The 27,769-nt window shown below is 51.9% G+C and overlaps 1 protein-coding gene across 3 annotated transcripts; it reads left to right on the top strand.

Annotated features, from left to right (window-relative positions):
* Positions 1–4,830: 4,830 nt before the first annotated feature.
* KATNB1 (katanin regulatory subunit B1) lies at positions 4,831–26,980 on the top strand. 3 transcript variants are annotated; one of them, XM_007520094.3, is made up of 20 exons: positions 4,831–4,959; positions 6,049–6,350; positions 10,762–10,892; positions 13,715–13,832; positions 20,410–20,510; positions 20,793–20,834; positions 21,240–21,323; positions 21,464–21,579; positions 21,914–21,985; positions 22,121–22,271; positions 22,354–22,544; positions 22,643–22,773; positions 23,114–23,164; positions 23,752–23,816; positions 23,923–24,042; positions 24,117–24,266; positions 25,817–25,893; positions 25,985–26,059; positions 26,224–26,340; positions 26,567–26,980. In XM_007520094.3, the coding sequence occupies exons 2-20, from the start codon at positions 6,311–6,313 to the stop codon at positions 26,697–26,699; spliced, it is 1,965 nt and encodes a 654-aa protein (XP_007520156.1). In that variant the 5' UTR covers positions 4,831–4,959; positions 6,049–6,310; the 3' UTR covers positions 26,700–26,980. The 3 variants fall into 3 exon arrangements, with proteins under 3 accessions (XP_007520156.1, XP_016042348.1, XP_060041460.1); XM_016186862.2 differs by having other exon boundaries at positions 24,114–24,266; XM_060185477.1 differs by lacking the exon at positions 4,831–4,959 and adding an exon at positions 5,291–5,553 and having other exon boundaries at positions 24,114–24,266.
* Positions 26,981–27,769: the final 789 nt, after the last annotated feature.

Raw genomic sequence — 27,769 nt, 5'->3', positions numbered from 1 at the left:
GGAGTACAACTCCACACAATTCCCACCGCCCAATCTCCATATCCCACCCCCTCCCCCGATAGTTTTCCCATTCTCTATCCCTCTGGGAGCATGGACCCAGGGTCATTGAGGGTTGCAGAAGGTAGAAGGTCTGGCTTCTGTATAGATAACATAATGGTTATGCAAAGAGACTCTCATTCCTGAGACTTCAAAGTCCCAAGTTCAAGCCCTGAACCACCATAAGCCAGAGCTGAGCAGTGCTCTGCTCAAAATAAACAAACAAACAAATAAATTATTGTTGTTGTTTTTGCTGTCGTTAGCTAGGACAGAGAGAAATGGAGAGAGGAGGGGAAGACAGAGATGGGGAGAGAAAGGCAGACACCTGCAGACCTGCTTCACTGCTTGTAATCGACTCCCCTGTAGGTGAGGAGCCGGGGGCTTGAACCGGGATCCTTCTGGACCTTGCGCTTTGCGCCACCTGTGCTTAACCTACTGCGCTAGCGCCTGACTCCCAAAATAACGTATTTTAAAGTGCTAGTCATGCATTAATGAGGCATTAACTTCCACTTAACAAGAGACAGAGGGGGAAAGGGACAAGGCATACGACACCAGAAGGAAATAGATAAGCACCATCTTATGGAACAGTGTACAAGATCTGGTATCTTCAAAATATCAGTCATAAAAAAAAAAAAAGTCCGGGGACTGGAATAGAATGCAATTACAAGTGCCAAAGGAGGTGTATTATACCAAAGTAAATGATAGTGGGGTGTGTTGGGGGGGCTAGTTTCCAGGTTCTGGTGCAAGATGGTAGGAGGACCTAAGCTGGGGGTGTTTTGCAGAAAACTGAGAAATTTTACACATGTACTGACAACTGTACTTACTGTAAACCATTAATCCTCCCAATAAAGAAAAAAAGTGCCAAAGATGCTGAATATGAAAACATTTACATTTGTGGAAACTTTTAAAATGGAGCCTGGCAACCATTATAAATTGCATTACCTATCTCTTTTGAACAAAGCAGTATTATAAATAATAATAATAAAAAAAAACCCAAGTAAAGTGAGAAGTTTTTGCTGGAGGCTAGAATCAGTAAACAATTATAAACAACAAAGAATAGCTTAAACTTGATAAGAATAATCCTTTTTTAAAAAAATATTTTTAACTTTGTTATTGGATAGAGACAGAGAGAAATTGAGAGAGAAGGGGGAGATAGAAAGGAAGAGAGACAGAGAGACACCTGCAGACCTGCTTTACCAGCTGTGAAGCAACTCCCCTGCAGGTGGGGAGCCGGGGGCTTGAACAGGGATCCTGACCAGTCCTTGTTCTTTGTGCCATGTGTGCTTAACCCGCTGCGCTACCACCTGAATCCCAAGAATAATCCTTTCTTTACCCACTTACCTCTAACCTTTTTTTATTTTATAAAAAACCTTGGTGAGTGGGAAAATGGCTTCACTGCTAGAATACTGAGCTCACATGTATGAGGCTTGTGGTTGAATCCACAGCACTACATGTACCAGATTGTTGTGACTTTTCTCCCTGTCTCATGTTTAACTTTCTCATGTAATCGGTAAAATAAATGTATAAAAAAATTCAGTTAATCCTTTTCAGGACAAATTCTAGGCTTCTACATGAATCTCTGTACCCCAAATTGTAATTCTTTAGTCCCAAATAAATCCACTTTGCCTTTTAATAGTATCCCGAATTTTTAGATTAGCACCTAGTTAGAAAATAATGAAGATCTTTTGGAGGATGACTGGGAAAATCTGAATCTAGATTGTATGGTAGAGAATCATAAATTGTATTTGGTGTGGTGATATAATAGTTACATAGGAAAAAGATTATTTTTAAGTTACATCATCAGCATTTAGTATCAGGAGTGAACTTGTACAATTTTCAAGTGTTTGAGAAAAATATACACACAGACACTGCAAGTTTTACAAAAAATTAGCAAGTTGAAATTCAAAATCCACAGGTTAAATGAGTCATTACATTAATAAATTATTATGTTATCACTAAGGTTTCTTTAAATTTTCTCTGTGAGAGCTTCCACAATAAAAGAAGTTTAAATAGAATGCTTTAAATTAATGTTAGTTCAGTAAAAAGGTGAAATGGGGCAAATATAGGTTGGGCAGTTTTGATCAGGTTTCATTGTAAACTTGTTCTCTTTTGAGAGTTGGCCCAAGAAGTCCAGTGAGGGCCACTCACCAAGATCCACAGAAAGTAAAAAAAAAAAAAAAAAAAAAAACCCAAACAAAAAAACCTGTCATACCAGTTTTTTTTTCTTTTAATATATATATATTTAATTTTAATGAGACAGAGAATTACCAGAGCACTGCTTATTTCTGGCTTAAAATGTGATGGGATTGAACCTGCAACCTAGGAGCCTCAGGTGTCAAAGTTTTTTGCATAGCCACTATGCTATCTCCCCAGCCCTCATACCAGCTTTTGCAAAGAAGGGGAAAGAATATTTATTGTACTCCAGAATGCAATGGAGAACATTATTAAAATCTACCTCCTGTGTCTTTACAGACATTTTAGGGTCTGGGCAGTGATGCACACATTACCATGCACAAGGATCCAGGTTCAAAGCCCCAGCCCCCATCTGCAGGAGGGAAGCTTCATAAACAGTGGAGCAATGCTGCAGGTGTGCATTTCTTTCTATGTCCCCTTCCCCTCTCAATTTCTCTCTATAGCCTATCAAATACATACATATCATAAAATAATAGAATACAAATGTCATATTAAAAAGAATATTAATACCGGTAGGAAGAGCTGGAAACTTCTATATTATCAATTTATTGAAAAACATAAGGTAGGTTTTGGGATAAACAGGCTTGGAATTTGAGGTCACCAAGTTGCTAGTCATTCTAGATTGTGCAGGGTTTTCTTTTCTTGAAACAGACTTTAAGCTCTGTTGTTTGCCGTGAAGGCAAAAAACAAGCAGGAAGAACCGGTATGCGTTTTTTAAGACCATCAAGTTATCTAGTCTTCCGGATGGAGCTGGGTTTTTAACTTCTGGAAAAATTTCCTTAAGTAGAGTACAAGAATATTTACTATCTTTAGTCTAACCCAATATATCAATATCAGGTTGCCATATTTGGTAACTGTCCCTTTTGGGCCAAGGTCTTATCTCATAGCCTCTGAGGTTAACTTCCCAAAAACACAGTGTGTGTGTGTGTGGGGGGGGGGCGCTCTTCGTCTCTCTCTCTCTCTTTTTTTAATAATATATTCTCTCTTGTTGCCCTTATTGTTTTATTGTTGTAGTTATTATTGTTGTCATCGTTGTTGGATAGGACAGAGAGAAATGGAGAGGGGAGGGGAAGACGGGGGTGGGGCGGGGAGGATAGATACTTGCAGACCTGCTTCACTGCTTGTAAAGTGACTATCCTGCAGGTGGGGAGCCGGGGGCTCGAACCAGGATCCTTTGCGCCACGTGCACTTAACCCGCTGTACTACCGACGGACTCCCGCTCTTGGTCTCTCTTGAAGATCTGATGTAAGAACCCGCAGCCTCGCTTTAAGAACATTACTTTTTGGCCCTATGACTATTATGAGCATCTTAAGCCCAGTAAATGAAATTGCTGGTTGTCACAACCTGTATGGGAGAGTACTGCTGGCACTTGGCGTGTAGAGAAAAGAAATGCTGCTGAACATCCTAAAATGCACAGGGTCTTATACATTGGGGAGCAGTGTCACACCACAACCATGAGCCAGCCAGCCTAGGGGGGGCCAGGCGGTGATACACTCGGTTGAACGCACATAATACTAAGAGCAATGATCCGGGTTCGAGCTCCCACCCGAAGTGAAGCAGCTCTGTAGGTGCCTATCTTTCTCTCTCCCTTTCCCCCTCTTAATTTCTGTTCTACCCAATAATAAATAATGCCTCTCCCCTCTCAATTTCTGTCCTATGCAATGGAGCTGAGCATCCTCCTAGCCACTGGGAGGAACCTTCTTTTGCCTATAACATGAAAGGGGGAGGGGGAAGCCAGTTAGTCTAAATATTGGGTATACAGAAGCTGAGAAACCTGGTACTCAGGTTGGGTGTAAGTATCCCAACTGCAACCACACGGAGGAGGATGGTTGGATTTCTCGAATGTATCAGAAGTAGCTGGGCTCCTGCCCCTTAGGGTGGCCTCGAGCTGCTGTGAGGGGGGTGGTCCCCTAAGATGAACGGGGTGGTTGGAGGTTCAGGGTCCAGGAGCGGCTTCTGTGAGGGGTCCCAGGAGACACATGGCCATGCAAAGCACCCTTTCCTAAGCCTACCCAGCCCACGAGTCCCAAAAGAAGTCGGGATCCAAGACTAGGCCGGAGAAGATGAGCAGGACCCAAGCCAGCAGACCATGTGAGCACCGCATAGACCAAGGGGAGAAGCAGGAACTGGGTCAAAATGCTGACTAAGGTCTCACGCATGCTTCGCCCCACTCCAAGATGGACGCTCCGGGGCTTCCGAGCTGCTCCCAATGTCTCCTTCCCATTAGCTATCTGGAAAGGCGTCTTCCAATAATATGTGTGATGATTGGTTTAATCAAGATGGCTGGTCTTGTGATTGGTCCAGACGCCACTGGAGGGCGGCTCGCAAATTTTTTTCAAATATTCGGTTCGAGGAAGGGAAGAAAAAGAGGAGGAAAGGGAAGGCCTAAAAAAGGAGGCGGGACCATCGAAAACAGTAGCTCGCATTGGCTCTTTGGATGCCAGAGGGAGGATCTTGAACGCTCCTTCCTAGTGATTAGTCCAATTTAGGAAAAGGGGACGGGTGCTTTGGAAAAGCGGCAGAAGCGCCTCCTTGGATTGGTCACATCTGGCGGGAGGCGGGGCGCTTGCGGCGGCTGATTGGTGCGGGAGGTGAGGTGGGCGGGGCTCTGAGCCGGAGGTTTTGTTGTGAGGGTCGGTTGTCAAGCAGCAGCCAATCAGACTGGGGGATGGAGGCAAGTGGGGGGTCGCGTCTGGAGCTGAGCCTGGGCCTCCCGAGCCGCCGCTGCAGGTGGAGTGAACTGGGGACGAGGCTGGGAGGGCATGGCGGGCTGAGCCAGCCGGACTGAGTCAGGCAGCGGCAGAGAGCGCTGTCTCTGGGCGTGGGGAGGCTGAAGCCCGAGCCGCACAAACTGGGATGAGTGGGAGGGTCAGGCGAGGACGGAGGACCGGCCCCGACGCGGCCGGGCGGGGCGGGCTTGGGGGCCAGAGTGGAAACCCCGGGGAGGCCGGAAGCGGAGCTGGGGACCGCGGGCGATTGGGCGGAGGATAGGGCCCGGAGAAGCGGGAGGCTGAATGAATGGGGGGGGGGGGTGTTCTGCGAGCAGCAGGAGAAGGACAGCCAAGGGGTCTGAGACAAGAGGCAATTTAGGAAGCCCAAGATGTGCACGAATGGGAACCCCGGAGACAGGGAGAAGGAGAAAGGAAGTGAGGAGCCCGAGAGGCAGAAGCAAGGAGCCCAGGAAACAGCACCAGCGAGGAGAAGCTTCCTAGGAGTCCAAGTTATACCAGACTGTAGCCCCAGGCCCCAGCGCTGTGTCTGGGAATTGCACGGACCACTGGTTCCCTGGAAACAGACTAGAGAGTTGGATCGTCCTGGGCCCCTGTGAGAATCTTCCCAGAAATGACTGTAGTGCTTGCCGGGGCGTGGGGGGTGGGGTGTTGATCCAGGTGGGTCTCTGGCATGAACCCCTAAGCTTAGCCTCTGACTCCACTCCATTTCCCTGCGTCAGCCACAACCGTGACTCCCAGAAATCTCTCTAAAGCTGTGGGCATGTGGTCCTCCCCGCCCCGCTGCAGATACTGCACCTCAAGCAGCCAGTATGCCAGTATCTTGGAGCTGAGCATCCTCCCAGACACTGGGAGGAACCTTCTTTTCCCTGCCTGGGGAGGCCCCTCCCCCAGAGACTCAAACCCAATTTGCAGTGTAGTTCCTGGCTCTGACTGGCTCTAGTGGGCGGGTGTCTGTCTTTGTCAAGCAGCCATGGTCATCCAGAGAATTGTGGCTGCAGTTCTGTAAGCCTAGGGGTCCCCAAGCAGTCACCGAGTAATTTCTAAACAGTAACCCCTCACTTCTGTTTTTTTGTTGTTTTTTTTTTAGCCCTGTGTAGAGCTGAGATGGCTCAAGCCTGACATTCCATGATCCAGGACCCCGGCAGGTGTGCACAGGCTGCCATTGGAGCTGCTGTGCATGATTTAAAGTCAGAGGTTGTCAGGGGCCAAGAAAGGAGTCATTCCCTCTGCCTGGATGTGTGGGAACTCCCTGCCAACTTGATTGGTGGATCTGGGGGGGATCCACCCCCACCCCAGAAGGAAAGCCGTCTATTTCCTGGGTGGAGCTTCAGGTGCCATCCAGCTGGAGGATGGCCACCCCTGTGGTAACCAAGACCGCCTGGAAGTTGCGTGAGTCGTCTTCTTTCTCACCTCCTTTTACTGTCAGCTGCTTGTTGCTGGGTGACCTGGACCGTGGCTTGTCTCCGATTCTTAGCACAATGGGAATCAACCAGATGCTTGAAGTATGCCAGACCAAGGTGTAAATCATATGACTCTGGTACTTCTTGCTGGATGACATTGAGCAGGTGACCTAACCTCTCTGTACCTGCTTCCTGTCTGTACACTGAAAAATAGTCACATGTTCACTCTAGAGTTGCGTTTTTGAGATTGAAGTTTGATGGTCATGTAGGTTTTCCAGTTAGAATAGGTACAATGGGGTGAGAATCCTGAAAGCTATTCCTAGTGTTTCCAAACAGCTCTCTGGTTAAGCTTCCTCCAGGAGACTAGGGGCCTGGGGTAGAGGTTTGAGGGTAAAACAGAAGGAACCAGACACATCTGTGAGGTGCAACTGAGTCTCAGCATGTCTCTCCCCCCCCATCCCCATCTCAACATCATTCTGGCAATTCTCAGCTTTGGTCTTAGGATCCTTGTGCTAAGTCAAGGATGTAGCTCAGTGGTGGAGATCATGCTTCACGTGTATGAGGCTCCGGATTCCACACGTGACACCTGTCCTCCAAATTACCGAGGCATCCCAAGAGTTCTGGCTGATAGGAGCTCGTTCTGTCAACATCTGTCATGTTAAAAGTTAAAACCGGGGGGTCAGGTGGTGGCGCAATGGGTTAAGCGCACGTGGCGCAAAGCACAGGGACCTGCGTAAGGATCCCGGTTCGAGCCCCCGGCTCCCCACCTGCAGGGGAGTCGCTTCACGGGTGGTGAAGCAGGTCTGCAGGTGTCTATCTTTCTCTCCCCCTCTCTCTGTCTTCCCCTCCTCTCTCCATTTCTCTCTGTCCTATCCAACAACAAAGCAACGACAACAACGGCAATAATAACCGCAACGAGGCTGCAACAACTAGGGCAACAAAAGGGGAAAATGGCCTCTAGGAGTGGTGGATTCATGGTGCAGGCACCAAGCCCAGCAATAACCCTGGAGGAAAAAAAAAAAGTTAAAACCAAGACATTTTATTTATTTTTTATTTTTTTATATTTATTTCCTTTTGTTGCCCTTGTTTTGTTGTTGTAGTTATTATTATTATTGTTGATGTTATTGTTGGATAGGACAGAGAGAAATGGGGAAGACAGAGAGGGGGAGAGAAAGATAGACACCTGCAGACTTGCTTCACCGCTTGTGAAGCGATTCCCCTGCAGGTGGGGGGCTGGGGACTCCAACCCACCTTACACTGATCCTTGCGCTTTGTGTCACATGCGCTTAACCTGCTACGCTACCGCCCAACTCCCAAAACCAAGACATTTTAAACCACAAGAGTCCATAAGCCTACCATTTGTGATGGTGCCATAACATGTCTTCTAGATGGCACTGGACAGCTGTGAGCAAAAGAGAGTGAAGGACACTGGTTCTCAGACTTGGTTAGCACTGTGGTGGTTGTCAGGGGCAAGGAGAAGAGGAACATCAGTGGTGTGTGCAGTGAGCTAAACATGCACACAAAATTTCGTGTGAAACTTGACCCTGAAATCTTATTTTGTAAACTAGTGCTACATTGCTAATAATAGTGACAAGAAATTAAAATAATAATAATAAGAAGAGGCCCTCTCCCCCTAGGGCTCTCCATAGGCTTCAGTCAGTCCCTGCCCAGGCTGTTTCAAGGGCTTGCTCTGAGCATTTCTAAAAGGCCCCAACTTCCTGATCCTTCTCCCCCAGAACCTGGCTATACCAGCAAGATGCCCTTCCCAGGTCACATCTGCACAGGCTGTAGCATAAAGAACCTGAGCTCTCTGTTTTCCACTGTCTCCCAGGTGCTGGGCCTCAAGCAGGCACTCAAAAAGTGTTTGTTTATATTATGAGTCACTGACTGTCTTCCTACAGCAGAAGCCCAAGGAGGCAGGTAGATCATCCAGGGGGTTGTGTCCCAGCCAGAACATTGCCCAGAAAGGGTGCAAGCCTGTTATACCCTCGGGCTGTAAGTGATCCTGGGTAGAAGGCATCTGAGGTGGGGGTGTCTTCAGATAAGGGGGAGCCCTGCAGTTTGGCATTCTCAGGGAGGGGTGCTCCGCCCTCTCTGCTTTGGGATCTGGCCAGAGTCCCAGAGCACCCAAGGCCTGTGTCTCTCCATGACCATTGGCCACCAGGCTCATTGGCTGACATTGGGACTGAAGAGGGGTCTGGATGATGGACTCGCAAGATACCCTGGCCAGCCTATGGGCCTGCAGAGAACTCCTCTGTTGGCCAGAACTTGGTACTGCCTGGATGAGGGCGAGCCTGGGATCTGGTACCCCTGACTTGTTGATGGCCCCTCTGATCCTGACTGCCTGCCCAGCTATCACCTTAGGCTCAGCTTCTCTGGGATCTGAGGCTTCACCATTCAGGCAGGAGGAGGCTGGTGCCAGAGCATGAGCTACTGTGGTACCCTGGTCCTCAGCGTCACCCAAGCAGACCTGCTAGTTGCCTCTGGGCCTTGACACACCTGTAGGGAAGCCTGTCTTTGCTTCTTGTCCCAGGAGGACCTTCCTTACTCATGGCTGAGAGACCTGGGCTGCTTTTTGGTGCCTCCCTGAGTTCTGTTCCCTATGGGGTCCTGGCAAAGCCTCTGAGACCTGTACTGCACCTCACTCTTGCCCCGCCTCCTCAGACAGCCACTTTCCCAGCCCCACTCCCCCACCCCAGTGGGCTTGCTCTGTTCTCTGAGGACTCAGGCACCATTGTCAGCCCCTGGCTGCCAGAGTAAGAACCTGCCCTCAGGAGGGGAGGCTAGCTTGAAAAGGCTACTTTGCCTGTGGCAGCAGGGCTGGGACCAGTGCGGGGACCATGAGTCTGATGCTGTGGGCCAAACCCCAGGAGAGTTGGCAGCTTGGCTAGACTTAACTCGAACATTTTGAATTTTTGTTTGTTTGTTTGCTTTTTTTTTCTTTTGTTCTTGTGAACACAGTACATGCACGATTTTACCTCTCCAGATCTCCTTTATCATTTAGAGAGAAAGAGACAAAGAAAGACACCACAGTACCAGAGCTCCCTTCATTGTCATAAAACTTCCCATATGGTCCCAGGGCTCAAACTCAGGCCACGTGCATGGCAGGGCTGGCACCCTACCCAGTGAACTGTCTCCCCAGCCCTTGAGAGGTTCTTTTTAATTTTTTTAAATAACTATTTGTTTATCTGCTAAGACAGTAAGAAATGGAGTGGGCAAAGGAATAGAGAGGGAGGGAGAGAGAGACACACAAACCGAGAGGGAGGGAAAAGACACCAGCAGCACTGCTTCACCCCTAGTGAAGTTTCCTCCCTGCAGATGGGGACTGGGGACTTGAACCTATAATGTGTCTGCTCAGCCAAGTGTACCACCACCTGGTCCCCCTTAACTGTTTTTTTTGTTTTGTTTTGTTGTTGTGGTGGTGGTGGTTATTATTGTCATTGTTACTGATGTTGTTGTTGGATAGGACAGAGAGAAATTGAAAGAAGATGGGAAGACAGAGGGGGGAGAAAAAGATAGACACCTGCAGACCTGCTTCATTCTTATGAAGAGACCCCCCTGCAGGTGGGGACCCGGGAGCTCGAACGGGGATTCTTGCACTGGTCTTTGCGCTTCACTCCATGTGTGCTTAACCCCCTGCGCTACCGCCTGGTCCCCCCTTAACTGGTTCTTAAAGTGTGTTCCTCATAGGGGGTTTCTGCACAGCCAGTGTTGGTCTAGAGGCTCTTTGAGTGAAGCATGTTTTAGGTGGTACATAATTGCTTTCATTTTTGTCATTTCCCTCTAGCAAAAGCATAATGAACATGTCAGACTTAGAACTGCAAAAGTTATTACTGCATTAAAGACAGAGCTCTAAAAAAAAAAAAATGGAGGGGGAGGTGGGGCGGAACTTAATAAAAATAGCCAGTAAGCTGTAAAACTTGGTCATAGTGAGTCAATACTGTTACTCATTGAGACACAGAAAAAGGAGAATTCATGAAGGCTAGAAGAGAGGTAGGAATGACTGAAGTTAAGAAATACTCATTTATAGGGGCCGGATGTTGGTGCACCTGGTTGAGCACACGTTACAATATGTAAGGACGCGGGTTCGAGCCCCTAGCCCCCACCTGCTGGGGAAAAGCTTTGCAAGTGGTGAAGCAGGGCTGCAGGTGTCTCTCTCCCTCGCTATCACCCCCTTCCCTCTCAATTTCTGTCTGTCTCTATCCAATCAATAAAGATAATTAAAAAAAACAAAAAGAAAAGTTAGTTCTGTTTGGGTCTTGAGCCCCTGCAGTGTCAGCTGCTCCTGCAGCCCACAGGGCTGTCTGAGCACGAAGGGAGCCAGAGGCCAGAGCTGGGGGTGAGCTGGGCACTGCCTGCCTTCTCCCGCTGACTGCTTCTCCCTCTGCCCTTTTCCACAGAGGAGATTGTCGCCCACGCCAGCAATGTGTCCTCACTGGTGCTGGGCAAGGCCTCTGGGCGGCTGCTGGCTACAGGCGGGGATGACTGTCGTGTCAACCTGTGGTCCATCAACAAACCCAACTGTATCATGGTAAGCAGTGGGAACTGGGGAGGGAACCTCAGTTGAAGGAGAGGAGGGCTTACCAACTGGGGAGCAGGTAACTGTGCGGGCTCTCCAGCCTAAAAGTAAGGGGAGCCCATGCCTCCCTAAGCTATCTGCTGAGGACAGGAACAACTCAGGTGGCTGAGGCAGTGGCCACCCCTTAGGAATAGAGAGTCACCTGGCCTGGGTAGAACCCCAAGGGGTCCAATCTGCCCATCAGTCCACCTGCCAATTGCACATGGTGATGGGAGGTATTTTGATTCAATGTGGGCATCTGGTGATAGACTGCTTTTTTGTTTGTTTTGTTTTACTTCCAGGGTTATAGCTGGGGCTCAGTGCCAACACTATGAATCTACTGCTCCTGGTGGCCACTTTTTTCATTTTATTTGATAGGACAGAAAGAAACTGAGAGGAGAGGGGGAGAGAAAGACACCTGCAGACCTGCTTCTGCGCTCGTAAAGCATTCCCCCTGCAGGTGGGGAGCTGGGGCTCGACCAGGAACCTTACACGTGTCCTTGCACTTCATACTCTGTGCAACTTAACTGGGTGCACCGCTACTCTGCTCCCAGGAGCCTGTCCTTGAATAGTATCCCCCCCAAACCCACACTCACCACCTCCACCCCCACCGCATGGCTACATAACTACATTCACTGCCAAGAACTTTTTCAAATGGGAAAGACTAAAGAAATAAAAAAAAGACAAAAATTAATTCCATATGGGTCAGTTGCCAAAGACCTGTACAGCTACTGTTTTGGTCCATGTCCCTGTAGGCGCTGCTGTCTGTACATGCGTGTGCACATGTGAGTAGAGTGCGTGAGTGCAGCCTTGCTTATGCATACACGCACACAGAAAGACACATGTGCATGCACACAAGTCTCCAGCAGTGTATTCCAGGGTGCTGCCTTACTCTTCTGTAGCCCTGGTTTAAAATTTACAATATTGTGAGTATTTCCCAATATCACTAAATGTCCTTTTACAGCATGTTTTTTAAAAATTTTTAAAAATTTTTCTTTATTTTCTTTTGTTGCCCTTATTGTTTTATTGTTGTTGTTGATGTCATCGTTGTTGGCTAGGACAGAGAGAAATGGAGAGAGATGGGGAAGACAGAGAGGGGGAGAGAAAGATAGACACCTGCAGACCTGCTTCATCGCCTGTGAAGCAACTCCCCTGCAGGTGGGGAGCCGGGGGCTTGAACCGGGATCCTTACGCCAGTTCTCGCGCTTTGCGCCACCTGCGCTTAACTTAACCTGCTGCACTACTGCCCGACTCCCAGCATGTTTGTTTTTAAAGATTTCTTTTACTGATTTCATCTGAGAGTTTCACATGAGGGAAAGAGAAGCCAGAGTACTGTTCCATTACATGTGATGCTGGGGGTTGAACTAGGAGGCTGAGACACACAAGTCCTGTGCTCTCCCTGCTGAGCTACTTTACCCCTGACTGGAAATGATGCTTAATGGCTTCCTGGCCTGTGGCGATGAACCAGAATTAACCTTGCCGAGTCCTGTTCCCAACATGGAGGTCATTTTCAGTTTTTGCTTCTGCTCAGCCACATTTAATCTGAGGACATGCACTTTTGTGAAAGCCAAACTGTTTGTATTGCCAAACTGCCCTCCAGAAATCAATTCCCATTCTCACCAGCAGCCTAGGAGCCTGCCCTCCCCTAAACCTCACATGCAGAAGGTATTATCATTCTTTGGACTCTTAGCCAAGTAAAGATAAAGATACAAGGAAGTAGGAGGGGATAGCTAGTAGCAGAACTTAATCATCTCTGTGTTTAGGGGAACCCTACAGAGAACTGAAGCCACAGCCAAGTTCAAGGGCAGGGTAAAAATCAACTTGACTTGTTTCAGTTTGTTGATAGGACTCAATTTTGGCCCCTCACCTGGTCTTATCTGTGGCATGCTTTTCCTCCTGCGGGCAGCCCCATTAGTTTTCTGTGAGTATTTTTGAGTGTGTGTGAGCTCATGCAATCCCACAGCTGGGAGTTATAGAGAAACAGTGAAAAGTCTTCCTTGCCTGACCCCACACACCTGTCTGGCCTTTAGATAGTCCTGAGGAGTAGCTTTTCCCTGCCACCCTAACCCCCGTACAGAACATTGTCTCAGCAAATGCCATGCAGTCATCACTGTGCCTTAGAGTGGCCAGCACTGGGTGGGAAGTGACATATGTGTGAATCCAGATTCAGCCTCCTTGTCATCCCCACACCAGGAGGAGAGGCCTGGGCTCTGTGCTCAGCTTGGCCCCACTCTACCTGCTCTAAGCTGGGGGTGGTGGTGGTGGTGGCAGTGCCCCAGTTCTCACTAGACACCCCAAGCCCTCAAGGTTCTAGGAGTCCCTTGCATGGGAGGATGGAAGGGTCTCCCAGTGGATGCAGTCACAGCAAGGGACCCAGATATTCCGGGGGGCAGGATGTATGCTGCTGAGGAGTCAGGCCTTGGGTCTGCCTTGCTTTCTCCTCCCAAGGGGCTTGGGCCTGGCGTAGAGTGGATATGGGTATAGAGCTGAGTCAGGGGTGTTTAGATTTAGGAATGGAGAGCCAGCTGCACTCCCCCTGACCTTGGACCATTTATTGAGGTGACATTTACTTCAGAGTACTCGGGGGAGAGGCATGGTGTGTGGGCACCCCTCTGCCCTGGGAGCCAAAGTGGGGAGCCTGGCCGTGACTCTGGGAGCGCAGCCGCCTGCCCGCGCCAGTTCTCACTGATGCTTTGGGGGAGCAAGCATCGGGGGCAGCAGCCGAGGGCCTGCCTGCACGGTGCACTGAAGCCGCCACCCTCTCTCACCACCTCTCCTCACCACCCTCTCCACAGAGCCTGACAGGCCACACGTCCCCAGTGGAGAGTGTCCGCCTCAACACCCCGGAGGAGCTCATCGTGGCTGGCTCCCAGTCAGGCTCCATCCGTGTCTGGGACCTAGAAGCTGCCAAAAGTAGGTCTCTACCCTCCACACACACACCTGCTTGTACTTGTGTGCTCATCTGCCCACCTCCTCGGGAAGCCCACCCGGCCTTTCTTCCTAAGTGTGGAGTGAGAGGTGCTTCCCTCCTGAAGCACTGACCAGACTGTGTGGTCACCCCCACCACTGTCAGCCTGTCTGCATGGTGGGGTGTTGAGGAGACATTTAGGGAATGTCTGAATGGACACACAAGTGAGTGAGGTGATGGGAGGGTAGGGAGTGGGGTGGGGTGTGAGTTAGGTCAGCTGCCACTAACTAGGTCCTGCAGGAAGGGGACCTGGAGTAGCCAAAGCTTCTCTCCCCTTGCACTTTCTGTGTTTATATTTAATTTTCCTCTTTATTTTTTATGACTTCATTGAGGAAATGATGATCTACATGGTTGTAATCACAGGGGTGCAGTTCCACATCTCCCCAAGATGGGCGTCACCATTTTTCAACCTCCCCTTTCCCTGTTTCCCCAAGCTCCCCCTCTGGGTCTTTGGATCTGCTGCAAGAGACCACACTTCCTGCTGCATCGTCTCTTGTTCTATTTCCTAGGCCCCACCTGTGAGTGCAGTTATCTAGTAGTCCCCCTCCTCACTCTGCCTTGTTTCTTAATTTTTATCTCAGTGGAAGTTAAATTTTGTCTTAAAAAGTCAAATACCTGGGAGTCGGGCGGTAGCGCAGCGGGTTAAGCGCACATGGCACAAAGTGCAGGGACCAGCGGAGGGATCCCAGTTTGAGCCCCCGGCTCCCCATCTGTAGGGGGGTCGCTTCACAGGCAGTGAAGCAGGTCTGTAGATGTCTCTCCCCCTCTCTGTCTTCCCCTTCTCTCCCCATTTGTTTTCTCCCCATTTGTTTCTCTCCCCATTTGTTTCTCTCCCCATTTGTTTCTCTCCCCATTTGTTTTCTCTCCCCCTCTCTGTCTTCCCCTTCTCTCTCCATTTCTCTCTGTCCTATCTAACAACATCAATAACAACAACAATAATAAAACAACAAGGGCAACAAAAGTGGAAATAAATATAAAAATTTTTTTTAAAAAGTCAAATACCAACAGTTCTCCAGGTAATCACAGTGGAAGGAGGAGACCCAGGCCCCCCTCCGTCCCTTTCTGCAGAGGCCTCCACATTCTGACCTTTTCCCACTTCCTCTGCAGCTAAGCCATGGCCGACTACCATGGCAGATGAGAGCTGAACAGTTAGAGCCACCCTCCTCACTGTCTCTCAGGACCACCTTCTAAATCAGCAGTGTTTGTGTTACTCTACAGGTAGCATTCAGATCAGAGCTAATCATATTTGTTTGTCTTTCCTTTTCATAACTTTATATACCTAGAGTTAATACTTTTTACCAACCTGCAAGTTTTCTTATTTATTTATTATCTTCATCTATTTGTTGGATAGAGACAGTCAGAAATCAAGAGGAATGGGGAAATAGGAAGAGAAACATCTACAGCACTGTTTCACCACTTGGGAAGCTTTCGTCCTGCAGGTGGGGGCCTGGGGCTCAAACCCAGGTCCTTGCGCATTGTAACATGTGCGCTCAGTCACATGCACCACCACCCAGCCCCCGTCCCCCAGTCTGCAAGTTTTCTACATCTTTATTACTAATTCTGCCCCACATTCTGAGCCAGGAGTGTAACTCCCATCCCATAATGAAGGCAACTGCTTAGAGCTGTGATCCACCTAGTCTCAGTGGTTTGGAGAAACCGAGGCTATGACCCAGGGGCTATGTTGCCCTGGGGCTGCTCTGTCTCCTGACTCTTACCTCTGCTGCCCTGGGCCCCCTGCTGTCACCTTTCTTGATATCCCCCTCTTTTTGATGGAACATTTTCTATCATAGCTTACTAGGAAAGGGACAAACCATTTTAAAGAACTTCCATGGCTAAAAATGACTTTATTCTCTCCCCGTCCGGTCATTCATAGAGTCCAGTTAGATTTTTAAGTTGAACTACTATTTCTTCTCCTTTTCCTTCCCCTCCTCCTCCTCTTCTTCCTCCTCTTCCTTCTTCTTTTAACATATTTATTTTGAATAGAGACAAGTTGAGAAGGAGAGGGAGGGAGGGAGAGAGACAGACAGACACTGATACCTGCAACACTGCTTCACCCCAGCAGGTGGGGCCTGGGAGCTTGAACCCAGGTCCATACACATTGTAATGTGTGCATTCAGTCAGGTGCACCACCACCTACCCCCAGGTTGAACTACTTTCCTAAGTATTTTAGAGGTATGGCTCCAGGTCCATTGCCTTGGATGTTCCAGGATTGCTGTTGGCAGGTCACTGCTGTCCTTTCTCAGCATTCTCACATGGGCTTTCCTCTCCTGTCTTCTCACCTCCTCTCCTCTCCTCTCCTCTCCTCTCCTCTCCTCTCCTCTCCTCTCCTCTCCTCTCCCTTCCCCCTTCTCTCTTTCTCTGTAGGCGTGTACAGTCTCTGGCCTGGTCCACCGTGATCTACCTTGCTGGGTCTGGTTTTTAAAATTTTTTTTATTATAATGTATTTACTTATAAAATGGAAACACTGGCAAGACCATAGGGCAAGAGGGGTACAATTCCCACCATGACAGCTCCATAGCCCATCCCCTCCCCGATAGCTTTCCCATTCTTTATCCCTCTGGGAGTATGGACCCAAGGTCATTATGGGATGCAGAAGGTGGAATGTCTGACTTCTGTAATTGCTTCCCCACTGAACATGGGCGTCGGCAGGTCGATCCATACTCCCATCCTGTCTTTCTCTTTCCCTAGTGGGGCAGGGCTTTGAGGAAGCGGAGCTCCAGGACACATTGGTGGGATCATCTGTCCAGGAAAGTCCAGTTGGCATCATGGTAGCATCTGGAACCTGGTAGCCTAGGCAAGACCAAGGCCCTCACTGGGTCTGTTTTTAAGCTAGGTCCTTTCTGGGTTCTTAAAGATTTGTTGATTTATTTGAGGGAAAAAGAGACAGAGAACTCTGCTCCACTGCTCAGCTTTGGCAGATGGTGGTGTTAGGAATTGAACATGGAACTTCTCAGGCCTTGGGCATGCAAGTCTGGCACACCACTGCTACACTGTCCCCCTAGCACTCTGGGTTCTCTCACTCTGTGGAAACTCATGCCCTCCTCAGCACTGGGCCAAGCAGGAGCCTCAGTTCCCTGAAAGAAGGACTCTCTGCCTCAGCACATGTTGTCACAGGTAGTGCGGGTGCAGTGTTGCCAGCTCTGAATTTTTCAAGTGAATCTGAAACTGGCTGTGATATTCACCCGTTTCTAAATGTTGACAGCTCAGACAGCTGTCAGAACACTGTAACCAACACCAAGAGGCCTAGGTGAAACATGTTCGCTCACTGCTTTTTTTCAGCCTCTGGCCTGGACCTTCCAGTAGGCTGGGAAGAAGGCTGCCCTCTAACTGAAGTCCAAGAGGGTAAATGGTGTGGATTTTTCAAAGGCTGCTTTTTTTCCCCTCTTTTCTAAAATCAATTAATTTCTTTACTTATTTATGTATTTTGGATAAAGACAGAAAATTGAGACAAAACAAGGAGAGAGACAGAGAGGGAGAGAGATGCCTGCCACCCTGCTTCATCACTCATGAAGCTTCCCTTCTGCAGGTGGGGACTAGGGGATTGAATCTGGGGCCTTGTGCACTGTAATGTATGTGCTTTACAAGGTGTTACTGCCAGCCCCTGCTAAGACTGCTTACTCTAGAAGAGCACCCCCGTTACACTAAGAAAGAGAAGCCAAGCCCGCCACACTTTTAAGGGAAGTATGAGGAGCTCCCTAAGGCTGGCAAAGGCTGAACACTGAAGGCCTTCCAGACACAGGGCCTGTGCCTACTCCTCGAGCACCAGATTCAGTGGTGGGGTGACCCAGAAGCTGGCTTCCACTTTTCTGACAGCGGGGAGGATCTGTGGCCATGGCTGGCAGAACCTGGTGTTAAGACTGCCTCCCAGTGCTCGCCACCCTACTGCCTTCTGCAGTCTTGAGTTTGGGTTGTGGGGAGGGGAAAAGGGAAAAGAAGAACTGGCCCTCAGCAGCCTTGGCATGAGGAGCTGAGACCTCAGGCCTGCCCCCGCCCCATCGGGTCCAGCAGTGATCTGCTAGTGGGGCATCTCATTTGCATGCCCAGCGCAGGAAGTGGTCTGGCAGCTGCCAGACGATCATCAGTTGCCTAGAGAGGCCGTTCATCACTAGCAGGTCTAGGTGGAGGCCGAGTGGCTTCATGGCAGGAGGATTTAGAGGGGCTCCTGAGGCAGGCACACCAACCCCAGAGGCCCCATCCACTCTGGTTTCTGGATCCTGTCATGGACTCCGACATGGAGACCTTCTCAGGGCCTTCCTGGGAGGGAAGAGCGAACACAGAAGTCACAGCAGAAGAATGTGGTCCTGCCTGCTTCCCATAGCACCGCCGGAGGGCGAGGGCGGGAGAGCCCCAGATCCCATAGGAAGGTTGTTCATGCCACCTGCCCACACCAGGCTGGGACCTGCTGTGTCCTCCTGGGCAGGGCAGGATTGGGGAAGCCTGCTGTGGGACACAAAGCAAGTAGGCAGATGTGGGAGTCAGCAGGAGTCTGCACACTCCACACCAAGACCAAGACCTGGCGGCACGTGACAGTTACAAAGAGTAAGGTTGGGGGTGGGGAGGGGAGTTGCAAGTTTAGGTGACAGAATCGCATGCTTGACACATCTGTGCAGGATGTGACGGTGGCTCAAGTTTCAGCTCAGTACCTGGCACCGCCTCCTGGGCAAGAGGTAGATAGACTGCTGGCACAGTGGAGCATCTTGAGTAGTGTCCCTGTCCTGCTCTTATGTGGCCTTGTGCTAGGATCTGGAGGCAGCTGAGCGCAGTGACCTAGTGGCGGGTCACTCTGATGCTGCTACTCAGGAGTCAGCCTTCACTTCAGGACTCTGAGCCACCTCACCCAGGCTGCTTCACTTTTGAGCCCTCAAGCCCTCTTAGAACGGTGAGGAGCAGCCAATACGCAGATGGCATAGCCCATCCTGGGAAAACCGGAAGTGCTCCATATACATCCTGGAAGAAGGGAGTACCTGTGTGTTCATAGCACTGGTGATTCATCATTTGAGCCAGAAGACAGGGAACCAGGAAAAGAGCTCTGAGGCCTGAGGAAGGGTCCCCCTTAGGGGATGGAAGAAATTGCAGTGGGGTCATGGTAACTGGCATTTTGTGTGCACTCGGTGTGTGTATGGCCCATGCTAAGCATTTGTGCCCGTGCTTCTGGCTTACTGTCGACTATGACTCAATGTGAATCTCAGAGGAGGAAAGGGGTTCCCCCAGAGTCACACAGCAAGCAAGGAGCAGAGCCAGGACCAACCCCCATCTGGCTCCGGAGCCCTGGACCTGGACTTTGAGAAATGGAGATAATCTTGTACTGGAGTTCATTTACTTTACCCAGCTCTCTTGTCCCTAAAGTATTGTGCCTGGAGTTTGCTTGAATACCTCCTCCGGTGGAGAGCTCACTTCCTCAAAAGGTACCTTGTATCTTGACTTAGACCTCAGGATGGCCGGCTCACACCTACCTCTCGGCCCCAGCACTCCTGGGGTGGTTGATCTCTCCCAGACTGGGATTAGGATTCTACTGAAAACTAAGAGCCGAGTCCAGAGAAGAGGCAGGTTTGGGTGGTGCTAGGGACTGCTCTGAGACTGGGATACGAGGCTCCTCTGATTTGGCCCTGGCCCGGGAGCTGTCAGCAAACCCGTGAAGAGTGGGAAATATATTCTTGGGTTTGGGAATGTGCTCAGCCTCCCACTGCTGGAGATTTGGAGGTCAGTCCCAGCTTATCCTCAACACCCCTGCAAGGTCTCCAGACAGAAAAAATGGGAACAACAGAGCCGCCTTAGGTACGCCTACCACTAGTATCCTTCTCATCCACCACCCTCTACTGACTTTCTACTCAAACACCGCCTCCTCAAGAAAAGCCTTCCCAGATTTATCTTTCCAACCCAGCACCTTCTCCCCCAGCTTCAGCCTTTCTGGCCTCTCCTTCCTTACATTGTCTTGCATGTGACTGGACACCTGGCCAACTGCACGTGACTGGGGCCAGAATTGGGTGCTGTGGTCTCCAGCTCTGCTGCCTCTGGGGCTTCCACTTTTAGGCAAGCAGCTGGGATGGGCCCTGAGGCGCAAGCTGGAGGGAAGTGAGCAGTACACTTTCCAGGGGGGCTCAAGTAATGAAGAAACAGCTGTCCTCACTTGTAGGAAAGTAGGAAGAGTTGGTGGTGTACCTGACTGAGCGCACACATTACAGTGCACAAGGACCTAGGTTCAATCCCCAGTCCTCACCTGCAGGGGGAAAGCTTTGTGAGTGATGAAGCAGGGCTGCAGGTGTCTCTCTCCCTCTCTATTTCCCCTTTCCGTTTTGATTTCTGGCTATCTCTATCATATATATATATGGAAGAGTTGTTGTTAGTTTAGTAGGTAAAACCTGTGTTGATTTTCCTCCTGGTTCTGAACCGTGGTACTGTTCTGTTGCTCGGGGCTGTTAATTCGAAGGTATATGTGCGCACACACGTGACTGCTACAGCCCTTTCTCTGCTCGCCGTCTTCTGCCTCCTCTCACAGCCTGGTCTTTCTCCCTTCCCCATTAGTTCTCCGCACGCTCATGGGACACAAAGCCAACATCTGCAGCCTGGATTTCCACCCTTATGGCGAGTTTGTGGCCTCGGGCTCCCAAGACACAAACATCAAGGTGACATGCCACTCTGCCCTGTGCCACCTGTGGGGCACCATAGATGGGTGTCCTGCCTGTGGAGGGGTGGGCTTTGACTGTGGGGGTGTCTCCCCTCCCCACGGTAGCACCCACAGCTTCCTATTCCCTGCACCCAGCATTAGTGAGCAGTTTCCAACCCACTCAAGGCTACATACTACCCTCTGATCCAGGCTCCAGGATAGAGTCTGGCTTGGCTACCCCAACACAGGCCCAGTGGGTCATGACCCTTTCTGACCGTTCCCTCTGCTCTTCCCCCTACAGCTCTGGGACATCAGGAGGAAAGGCTGCGTCTTCCGGTACAGGGTAAGGCAGGCGGCCTGCCAATCACTCTGTGAGCAACCGCTGGCCCTGGCAGGAACTCAGAGGGCTGCCCTTCAGCAAACAATTGCAGGATGGTCTACGTGACTCCTAGGGCATTTCACAAATCCCCCAGTGCTGGGTTCACCCACCTGTCACCACACTCTAGCTCTGCGGACAGGGCACTTAACTCCAAAAAGAAGCACAAGATGGGTTTCCCAAGCCGTGCAATCTTGACTTCCTGCAGTGCCAGGTGTCCATGACTACATGTGGAAGACAGTCCCTCTAACAGTTCCCACAGGCGAATGACTGTCCTTTCTTTGCCTACTCCAGGTCGCCCCACATGTTGGGCGGGGGAGGGGGTAAGAGCAGAGAAACTGTGGGCCCCAGTCGCTGATGTGTCCTCCATAGGGGCACAGCCAGGCCGTGCGCTGTCTCCGCTTCAGCCCCGATGGGAAGTGGTTGGCGTCAGCTGCAGATGACCACACAGTAAAGGTAACCCCTTTCAAGCAGGGCTGGAGCTAGGGAATGGGATCTGCTCATCACACCCGGACTGGGGACCCCTCCCCTCAAGCTGGGGTGGAGGTGAGAACTGGCAGCTCAGATGGGCCTGACTCCCAGCCTGGCCCACCTAGCTCTGGGATCTGACTGCTGGCAAGATGATGTCTGAGTTTCCTGGCCACACAGGGCCCGTCAATGTGGTGGAGTTTCACCCCAACGAGTACCTCCTTGCTTCTGGCAGCTCTGATAGGTGAGAGGGAAGAGCAGGGTCCGCCGCCCATTCCTGCTGTTGTGTCTGTCTGTGTCTGTTTGTCCCCAGCCCCTCTCTTGACATGGGAAGTCATATGCCTGTGTCATTCGTCCTGGAAAGATTGAGTTTACTTCTGTCCCAGCCAAGGTTGAGCCCTGGTCCCCACTCTTCCAGACTCTGCCCAGCCAGCCCCGACATCACTCCTGGTGGCCCTGACGGGTGGGGAGTGGGGGTGAGAGCATGTCTGGAGGGAAGCCGGGTTTCCAGTGTCTGGGCCTGCTGGGGACCAGCATGGGGACACTGGTGTCCCATCACAGCCTTGTCGTTTTTGCAGGACAATCCGCTTCTGGGATCTAGAGAAGTTCCAGGTGGTGAGCTGCATCGAAGGGGAGCCGGGGCCTGTCAGGTGTGTGTCCCATCCTCAGGAGCAGTGGACACCTTCCCTTCCTGTTCCTGCTTCCCTGCCCACCAGTCGTAGCCGCCCCCCCGCCCCCCCCCCCCCCTGGCTTCCTCGGGACCCACAACTGACTCTTGGGCCCAGGAGCGTCCTGTTCAACCCCGACGGCTGCTGCTTGTACAGCGGCTGCCAGGACTCACTGCGTGTCTATGGCTGGGAGCCTGAGCGCTGCTTTGACGTGGTCCTGGTCAACTGGGGCAAAGTGGCTGACCTGGCTATCTGCAATGATCAGCTGGTGAGAGCCACTTGCCCACCCATGGTGTCCCCCTGGGCCCTGGCTGTAGAGGGCCTGGCCCCAACTCTGCCCCCTCCTGCAGATCGGTGTGGCCTTCTCCCAGAGCAATGTCTCCTCTTACGTGGTGGACCTGACACGGGTCACCAGGACAGGCACAGTGGCCCAGGACTCCATCCAGGACAGCCGGCCCCTGGCACAGCAGCTGCCCCAGCCCAGCGCACCTTTGCGGCGCATCTATGAGCGGCCCAGCACCACCTGCAGCAAGCCGCAGAGGTGGGGCACGCAGGAGGTGGGCCCATCCCTGGCCAGGGTCCCGGGGGCCAGCCCCGACCTTACCAGGGCCCTGGCCTCCTGTCGGCTGTGCCCTGCAGGGTGAAGCAGAACTCTGAGAGTGAGCGACGCAGCCCCAGCAGTGAGGATGACCGAGACGAGCGGGAGTCTCGAGCAGAGATCCAGAATGCTGAAGACTACAATGAGATCTTCCAGCCCAAGAACAGCATCAGTGAGGCGTGGGCCCACCCCTCTGCACCCCATGTTCCATCCAGGAAATGAAGTAGACTACCCTTTCTGGGGACCTTATCCATGGCATTCTGCTCCCCCAGCTTTTCCCTGACCCATACCCCTTCCCAAGCCCCGGAACCTCAGAGGCAACCACCCACCCACCTTCACAAAGCAGCTGCAGAGCAGAGGGTGGGAGAGGGCTCAGGGTCCAAGGCTGTGCACTAGGGCCCAGCTGCCATGACTACAGCATGAGAGGTCTGGGTCCCAGGCAGATCTGTCATCGGGGCTGAGTCTGGGCCTCAGGGCTGACCAGCAGGAACCTCAGCCTCTTGCTTCTGTAGGTCGAACACCACCTCGAAGGAGCGAGCCCTTCCCAGCGCCCCCAGAGGATGGTGAGTCGTGGGGTGGGGGTGGTCAGGGCTCATGGGGCCACCAGCTTCTCTCGCTGGAGGCACACAACCTCCCCTCCAGGGGTTCTATCTGCTGCCTCTCCCACTGCAACTCTCCCTCTACGCACCCCAGAGGGCCTACTACGTGCAAGGCCCTGGTGACCAAGTGGACAAGGCAGGAGGGACTCTCCTGAGGAGCCTGCACCCAAGTTGGGCGTCTGGGCTCGTGAAGGCCCTCTGCCCCCTGCAAATCCCCTCACCAGTCCCCCCCCCCCACACTCTGGATCATGCTTGTCATAGCAACACAACCTGGCTGTTGCTCCTCGAAGCTTGCTGGGTCCACACACAGTGTAGACGCTGTGGCTGCTTAACCGGAAAGGGAGCCTAGCCCCCATCTCCCCTCCTAGGCATCCCCAGGACCAGTACTGCTGACAATGCCTTTCCAGCTCCCCAGGCTACCCGTTGCTCCTGCCCCACCCCCTTCCCCTCCCCCCCTCCCCCCCCCCCCCCCCCCCAGTTACAGGTGCCACATAGTCCCAGGCCGAGCCAGATCCTATCTGACCAGCCTGGACCCTGTCATTATGCTGCAGACTTGGCCACAGCAAAGGAGGCAAAGCCCAGCCCAGCCATCAATTCACAGTTCCCGGTGCCAAATGTATGTCCAGACTGGGGAGATTCCTAAGCAGGGGGCGCAGGCCTCCCATGTTGGGGTGGAGAGGGAGGCCTCAGCCGACCACCTGCTGCGCTCTGGACCCCTGCAGGTAGAGGTCCTGCCTCGGCCACCAGTCGTGGCCTCCCCGCCACCCCCCAAGGCCGAGCCTGCCATCATCCCTGCCACCCGGAATGAGCCCATCGGTTTGAAGGCCTCCGATTTCTTGCCCGTGAGTGGAGTCCCAGTCTGGGGAGGAGTGGGGGCCCAGGGGTGAGGGTAGAGCTTTGCCAACCATCTCAGCAGGCTGTGAAGATCCCCCAACAGGCAGAGCTGGTGGACGAGGATGCCATGTCACAGATCCGAAAAGGCCATGACACCATGTGCGTGGTGCTCACCAGCCGCCACAGGAACCTGGACACTGTGCGGGCCGTGTGGACCACAGGCGACATCAAGGTAAGGCCACCCTGCCCAGGTCTGGGGCTGAACCCAGAAGAAGGCACACTGGGGGGTCAGATGGCTCTGCTCACCGTGTGTGGTCACTCCATCATTATTTCTGTTAACACCCTCACAACTCCCCCCCCCTTTTTGCCACTGAGATTATCACTGGGACTTGGTACCAGCACTATGAATCCACCACTCCCAGCAGCCTTTTTTCTATTTTTTATTTGTTAGGACAGAGAAATTGAAATGAGAGGGGAATACAGAAGGATAAACACCCGCAGACCTATTTCACCATTCATGAAGCGTCCCCCTGCAGGTGGAAAGCAGGGGTTTCAACTTGATAATGGATGCACTCAACTGGGCCCTGTTTTTAATTAATTTATTTTCCCTTTTGTTGCCCTTGTTTTTTATTCTTGTTGTAGTTATTATTGCTGTTGTTGATGTGGTCATTGATGGATAGGACAGAAAGAAATGGAGAGAAGAGGGGAAGACAGATGTGGGGAGAGAAAGATAGACACCTGCAGACCTGCTTCACCGCCTGTGAAGTGACTCCCCTGCAGGTGGGGAGCCGGGGGCTTGAACCGGGATCCTTATGCCGGTCCTTGTGCTTTGTGCCATGTGCGCTTAACCCGCTGCTCTACTGTCGGACTCCCTGTTTTTAAATTTTTTTAATATTTGCTGGTCCCAGTTCGGGGCGCCAGTTGCCAGGCTAGCTTCATGGGTGAGAGAAAGATGACCAGGGGACTCATGGCTGAGCTGGGAACGCAGTTCAATCTTTATTGACGGGTGGGATGCAGTTCGATCTTTATTGATGAGAAATGCAGTGTGATCTAGCTATCTCTAATCACAATCTTGTCCTATATATCTCCTGAGGCGGAAGTGTCAGGTCAGAAGAGGATGTCCTTAGGATAGGGGGTGGGGAAAAGGAAAAAGTGCGCGAACCAGTGGGGATTAAACCAGTGAAAACAACGATTATGTAAATAGACCACAGAGTCAAGCAATGCAACAGAAGGGGTCTTAGAAGCAGACTTTAGAAGCAGACCAACAAATATTTTTACTTATTTATTTATTACTGGATAGAGACAGAGAGAAATTGGGGGAGGGGTGGAGAGACAGCTACAGCCCTGCTTCACCGCTCGTGAAGCTTTTCCCCCACAGGTGGGAACCAGGGGCTTAAACCTGGGTCCTTGCATACTATAATGTGAGCACTGAAGCAGGTGTGCCACCACCTGGCCTCTCCATTTTTTATTTCATTACATGCGAAAGTTTCATATGAAGCAGAGGAGAAAGCGAGGCAAAGGGGGGGGCATAAACCAGAGCACCTCTCTGGTACAAATAGTGCTGGGGATCAAACTGGGAATCTCAGGCATAAAAGTTGCACACTCCAGCAGTTGAGCCACCTCCCCAGCCTGCACAGCCCACCATGGTTGAGCGGCCTTCCATGGGCCCGGCATTTTCAGTGTGGCCTTATCAGCACCGCACAGCAAGCCCCATCATCACAGCACATGCAGGCAGAGGCCACTCTGCGCCCAGCCCCATCTGACAGGCACTCTGTTCCACAGACGTCAGTGGACTCAGCCGTGGCCATCAATGACCTGTCGGTGGTGGTGGACCTCCTCAACATCGTCAACCAGAAAGCGTAAGTGGCTGCAGCACCTGTGTCAGGGTGGGCAGGGCAGGCAGGGTGGGCAGAGCCAGGCACCGAAGGCACGTTCCCGGCCTTTCCTCAGCTCCCTGTGGAAGCTGGATCTGTGCACCACAGTCCTGCCGCAGATCGAGAAACTTCTGCAGAGCAAGTACGAGAGGTAGGTGTGTGGCAAGGTGGGCTCAGCACAAGAGCGGGGAAAAGCCCCAGGGCTGCTGCCACCAGAGGTGACTGGGTGGCATCGCTGTCCCCTCTACCTGTGTGGCCCTCGCTCTGTCTGTTATTCTGTCTGTGACTCCTCCACTCGTCCATCTGCCCCTGAAGCTACGTCCAGACAGGCTGCACTTCCCTGAAGCTGATCCTGCAGCGGTTTCTGCCCCTGATCACAGACATCCTGGCGGCCCCCCCCTCCGTGGGTGTGGACATCAGTCGGGAGGAGAGGTGAGGGGGCCAGCTGGCAGTGTGTGGCTGGGGGTGCCATCGGGTGGAGGCACAGGCCTGGGGCACCAGTCTCCTGCATGATGGAGAAGGGCTTGTTCCTGCAGCTGAGCCCCAGATCCCCCTGACCTGGCTCTGCCCTGAGCCGGAAGTGAGGCACTAGGCTAGCAGGCCCTGGGGCAGAGTGGGACCTTGAGATGGCCATTCAAGGGCTGCCCTCTGCCCACAGGTTACACAAGTGTCGGCTGTGCTACAAGCAGCTCAAAGGCATCAGCAGTCTGGTCAAGAGCAAGTCAGGCCTGAGCGGCCGCCATGGCAGTGCCTTCCGTGAACTGCACCTGCTCATGGCCAGTCTGGACTGAGGAGCCCAGCTGGCTGGGGCCTAGCCTCAACCTCCATTCCTGATGTGTGTGGGCCTGTGGGCCTGGGAGCCTCTGCCTGCCCCCACTACTGCCCAGTGGCCATCCTGGAAGCAGTGGCACTGGCCCACTGGCCACCACCACAGCCCTGGACTCTCAGACCACTTCTCTCCAGCAGTGGCTACCTGGCTTTGCCTAGCTCTTGCTTCTGGGGGGGCAGCAGGCCGATCCCTAGGGCTACTGCTGTAATTTATAAGGTGGATTTTATTAAATTTGTAACTATCTTCTCGTTTCCTTGCTGCGAGGTACATCCTCTCCCAGGTCACTGCCCTCCAAGCCCCTGTGCAGCCAGCAGGGGGCAGCAGGCAGAGGGCCAGCTCAGGGGGAGGAGGCCACACCCCTGGAAAGGTCAGAGGGTGTCTGGAGTATGGCCGGCCACACCAGTCATACTTTCAGCTGTCTTGTTTATGAGAGTGGAGTGACAGAGAACTAAAGTGTCACTCTGCCACGTGATGCTGGGGATCAAACTTAGGACATCAAGCTTGAGAATCCAGCCCTTTATCCACTATGTCACCTCCCAGGTCATACTCCCAGCTACTTTATGGCTGTCAAGGCTGGCCAACGCTTGTACACCGTTGGGTGCCAGCAGCCCAATCTCACACTTACAGCCACCATGGAGCTGGAGCTGGCTAGGACCCATCACCCACCCTTGGCCCCCAGAAAGCCTCTGGGAATAGCACTGGAAGGGCAGCTCCCCCTCCTCAGACCAGTGCTCCAAATAGCTTAGCTTCCCCTCCCTGCTAAGTCCTCACTGATGGACAGCCTCATGGTCACCACCCTAAAATGGGCCCCTGCTTGAAGGCACCCCCTCCCCACTTGTTAGGGGTACCCCATGGAGGGTGATGCTCACCTGTGGCCAGGTCACCTAAAGGGCCAGGGCCATAGTTTGGGGAGAGCTTTAAGGAACTCAAGTTCCTCCTCTGTGGAGACATCAGTAGCAGCACTTCACCTGGGTCGCTCAATCATCGGACTTAACAGATGGAGCCGGAGGCTGTGGTGACTGACTGACAGCT

The sequence above is a fragment of the Erinaceus europaeus genome, chromosome 2 (assembly GCF_950295315.1).
Source record: "Erinaceus europaeus chromosome 2, mEriEur2.1, whole genome shotgun sequence".
Classification (NCBI taxonomy): domain Eukaryota; kingdom Metazoa; phylum Chordata; class Mammalia; order Eulipotyphla; family Erinaceidae; genus Erinaceus; species Erinaceus europaeus.
This window is presented reverse-complemented; position numbering and strand designations above follow the sequence as displayed.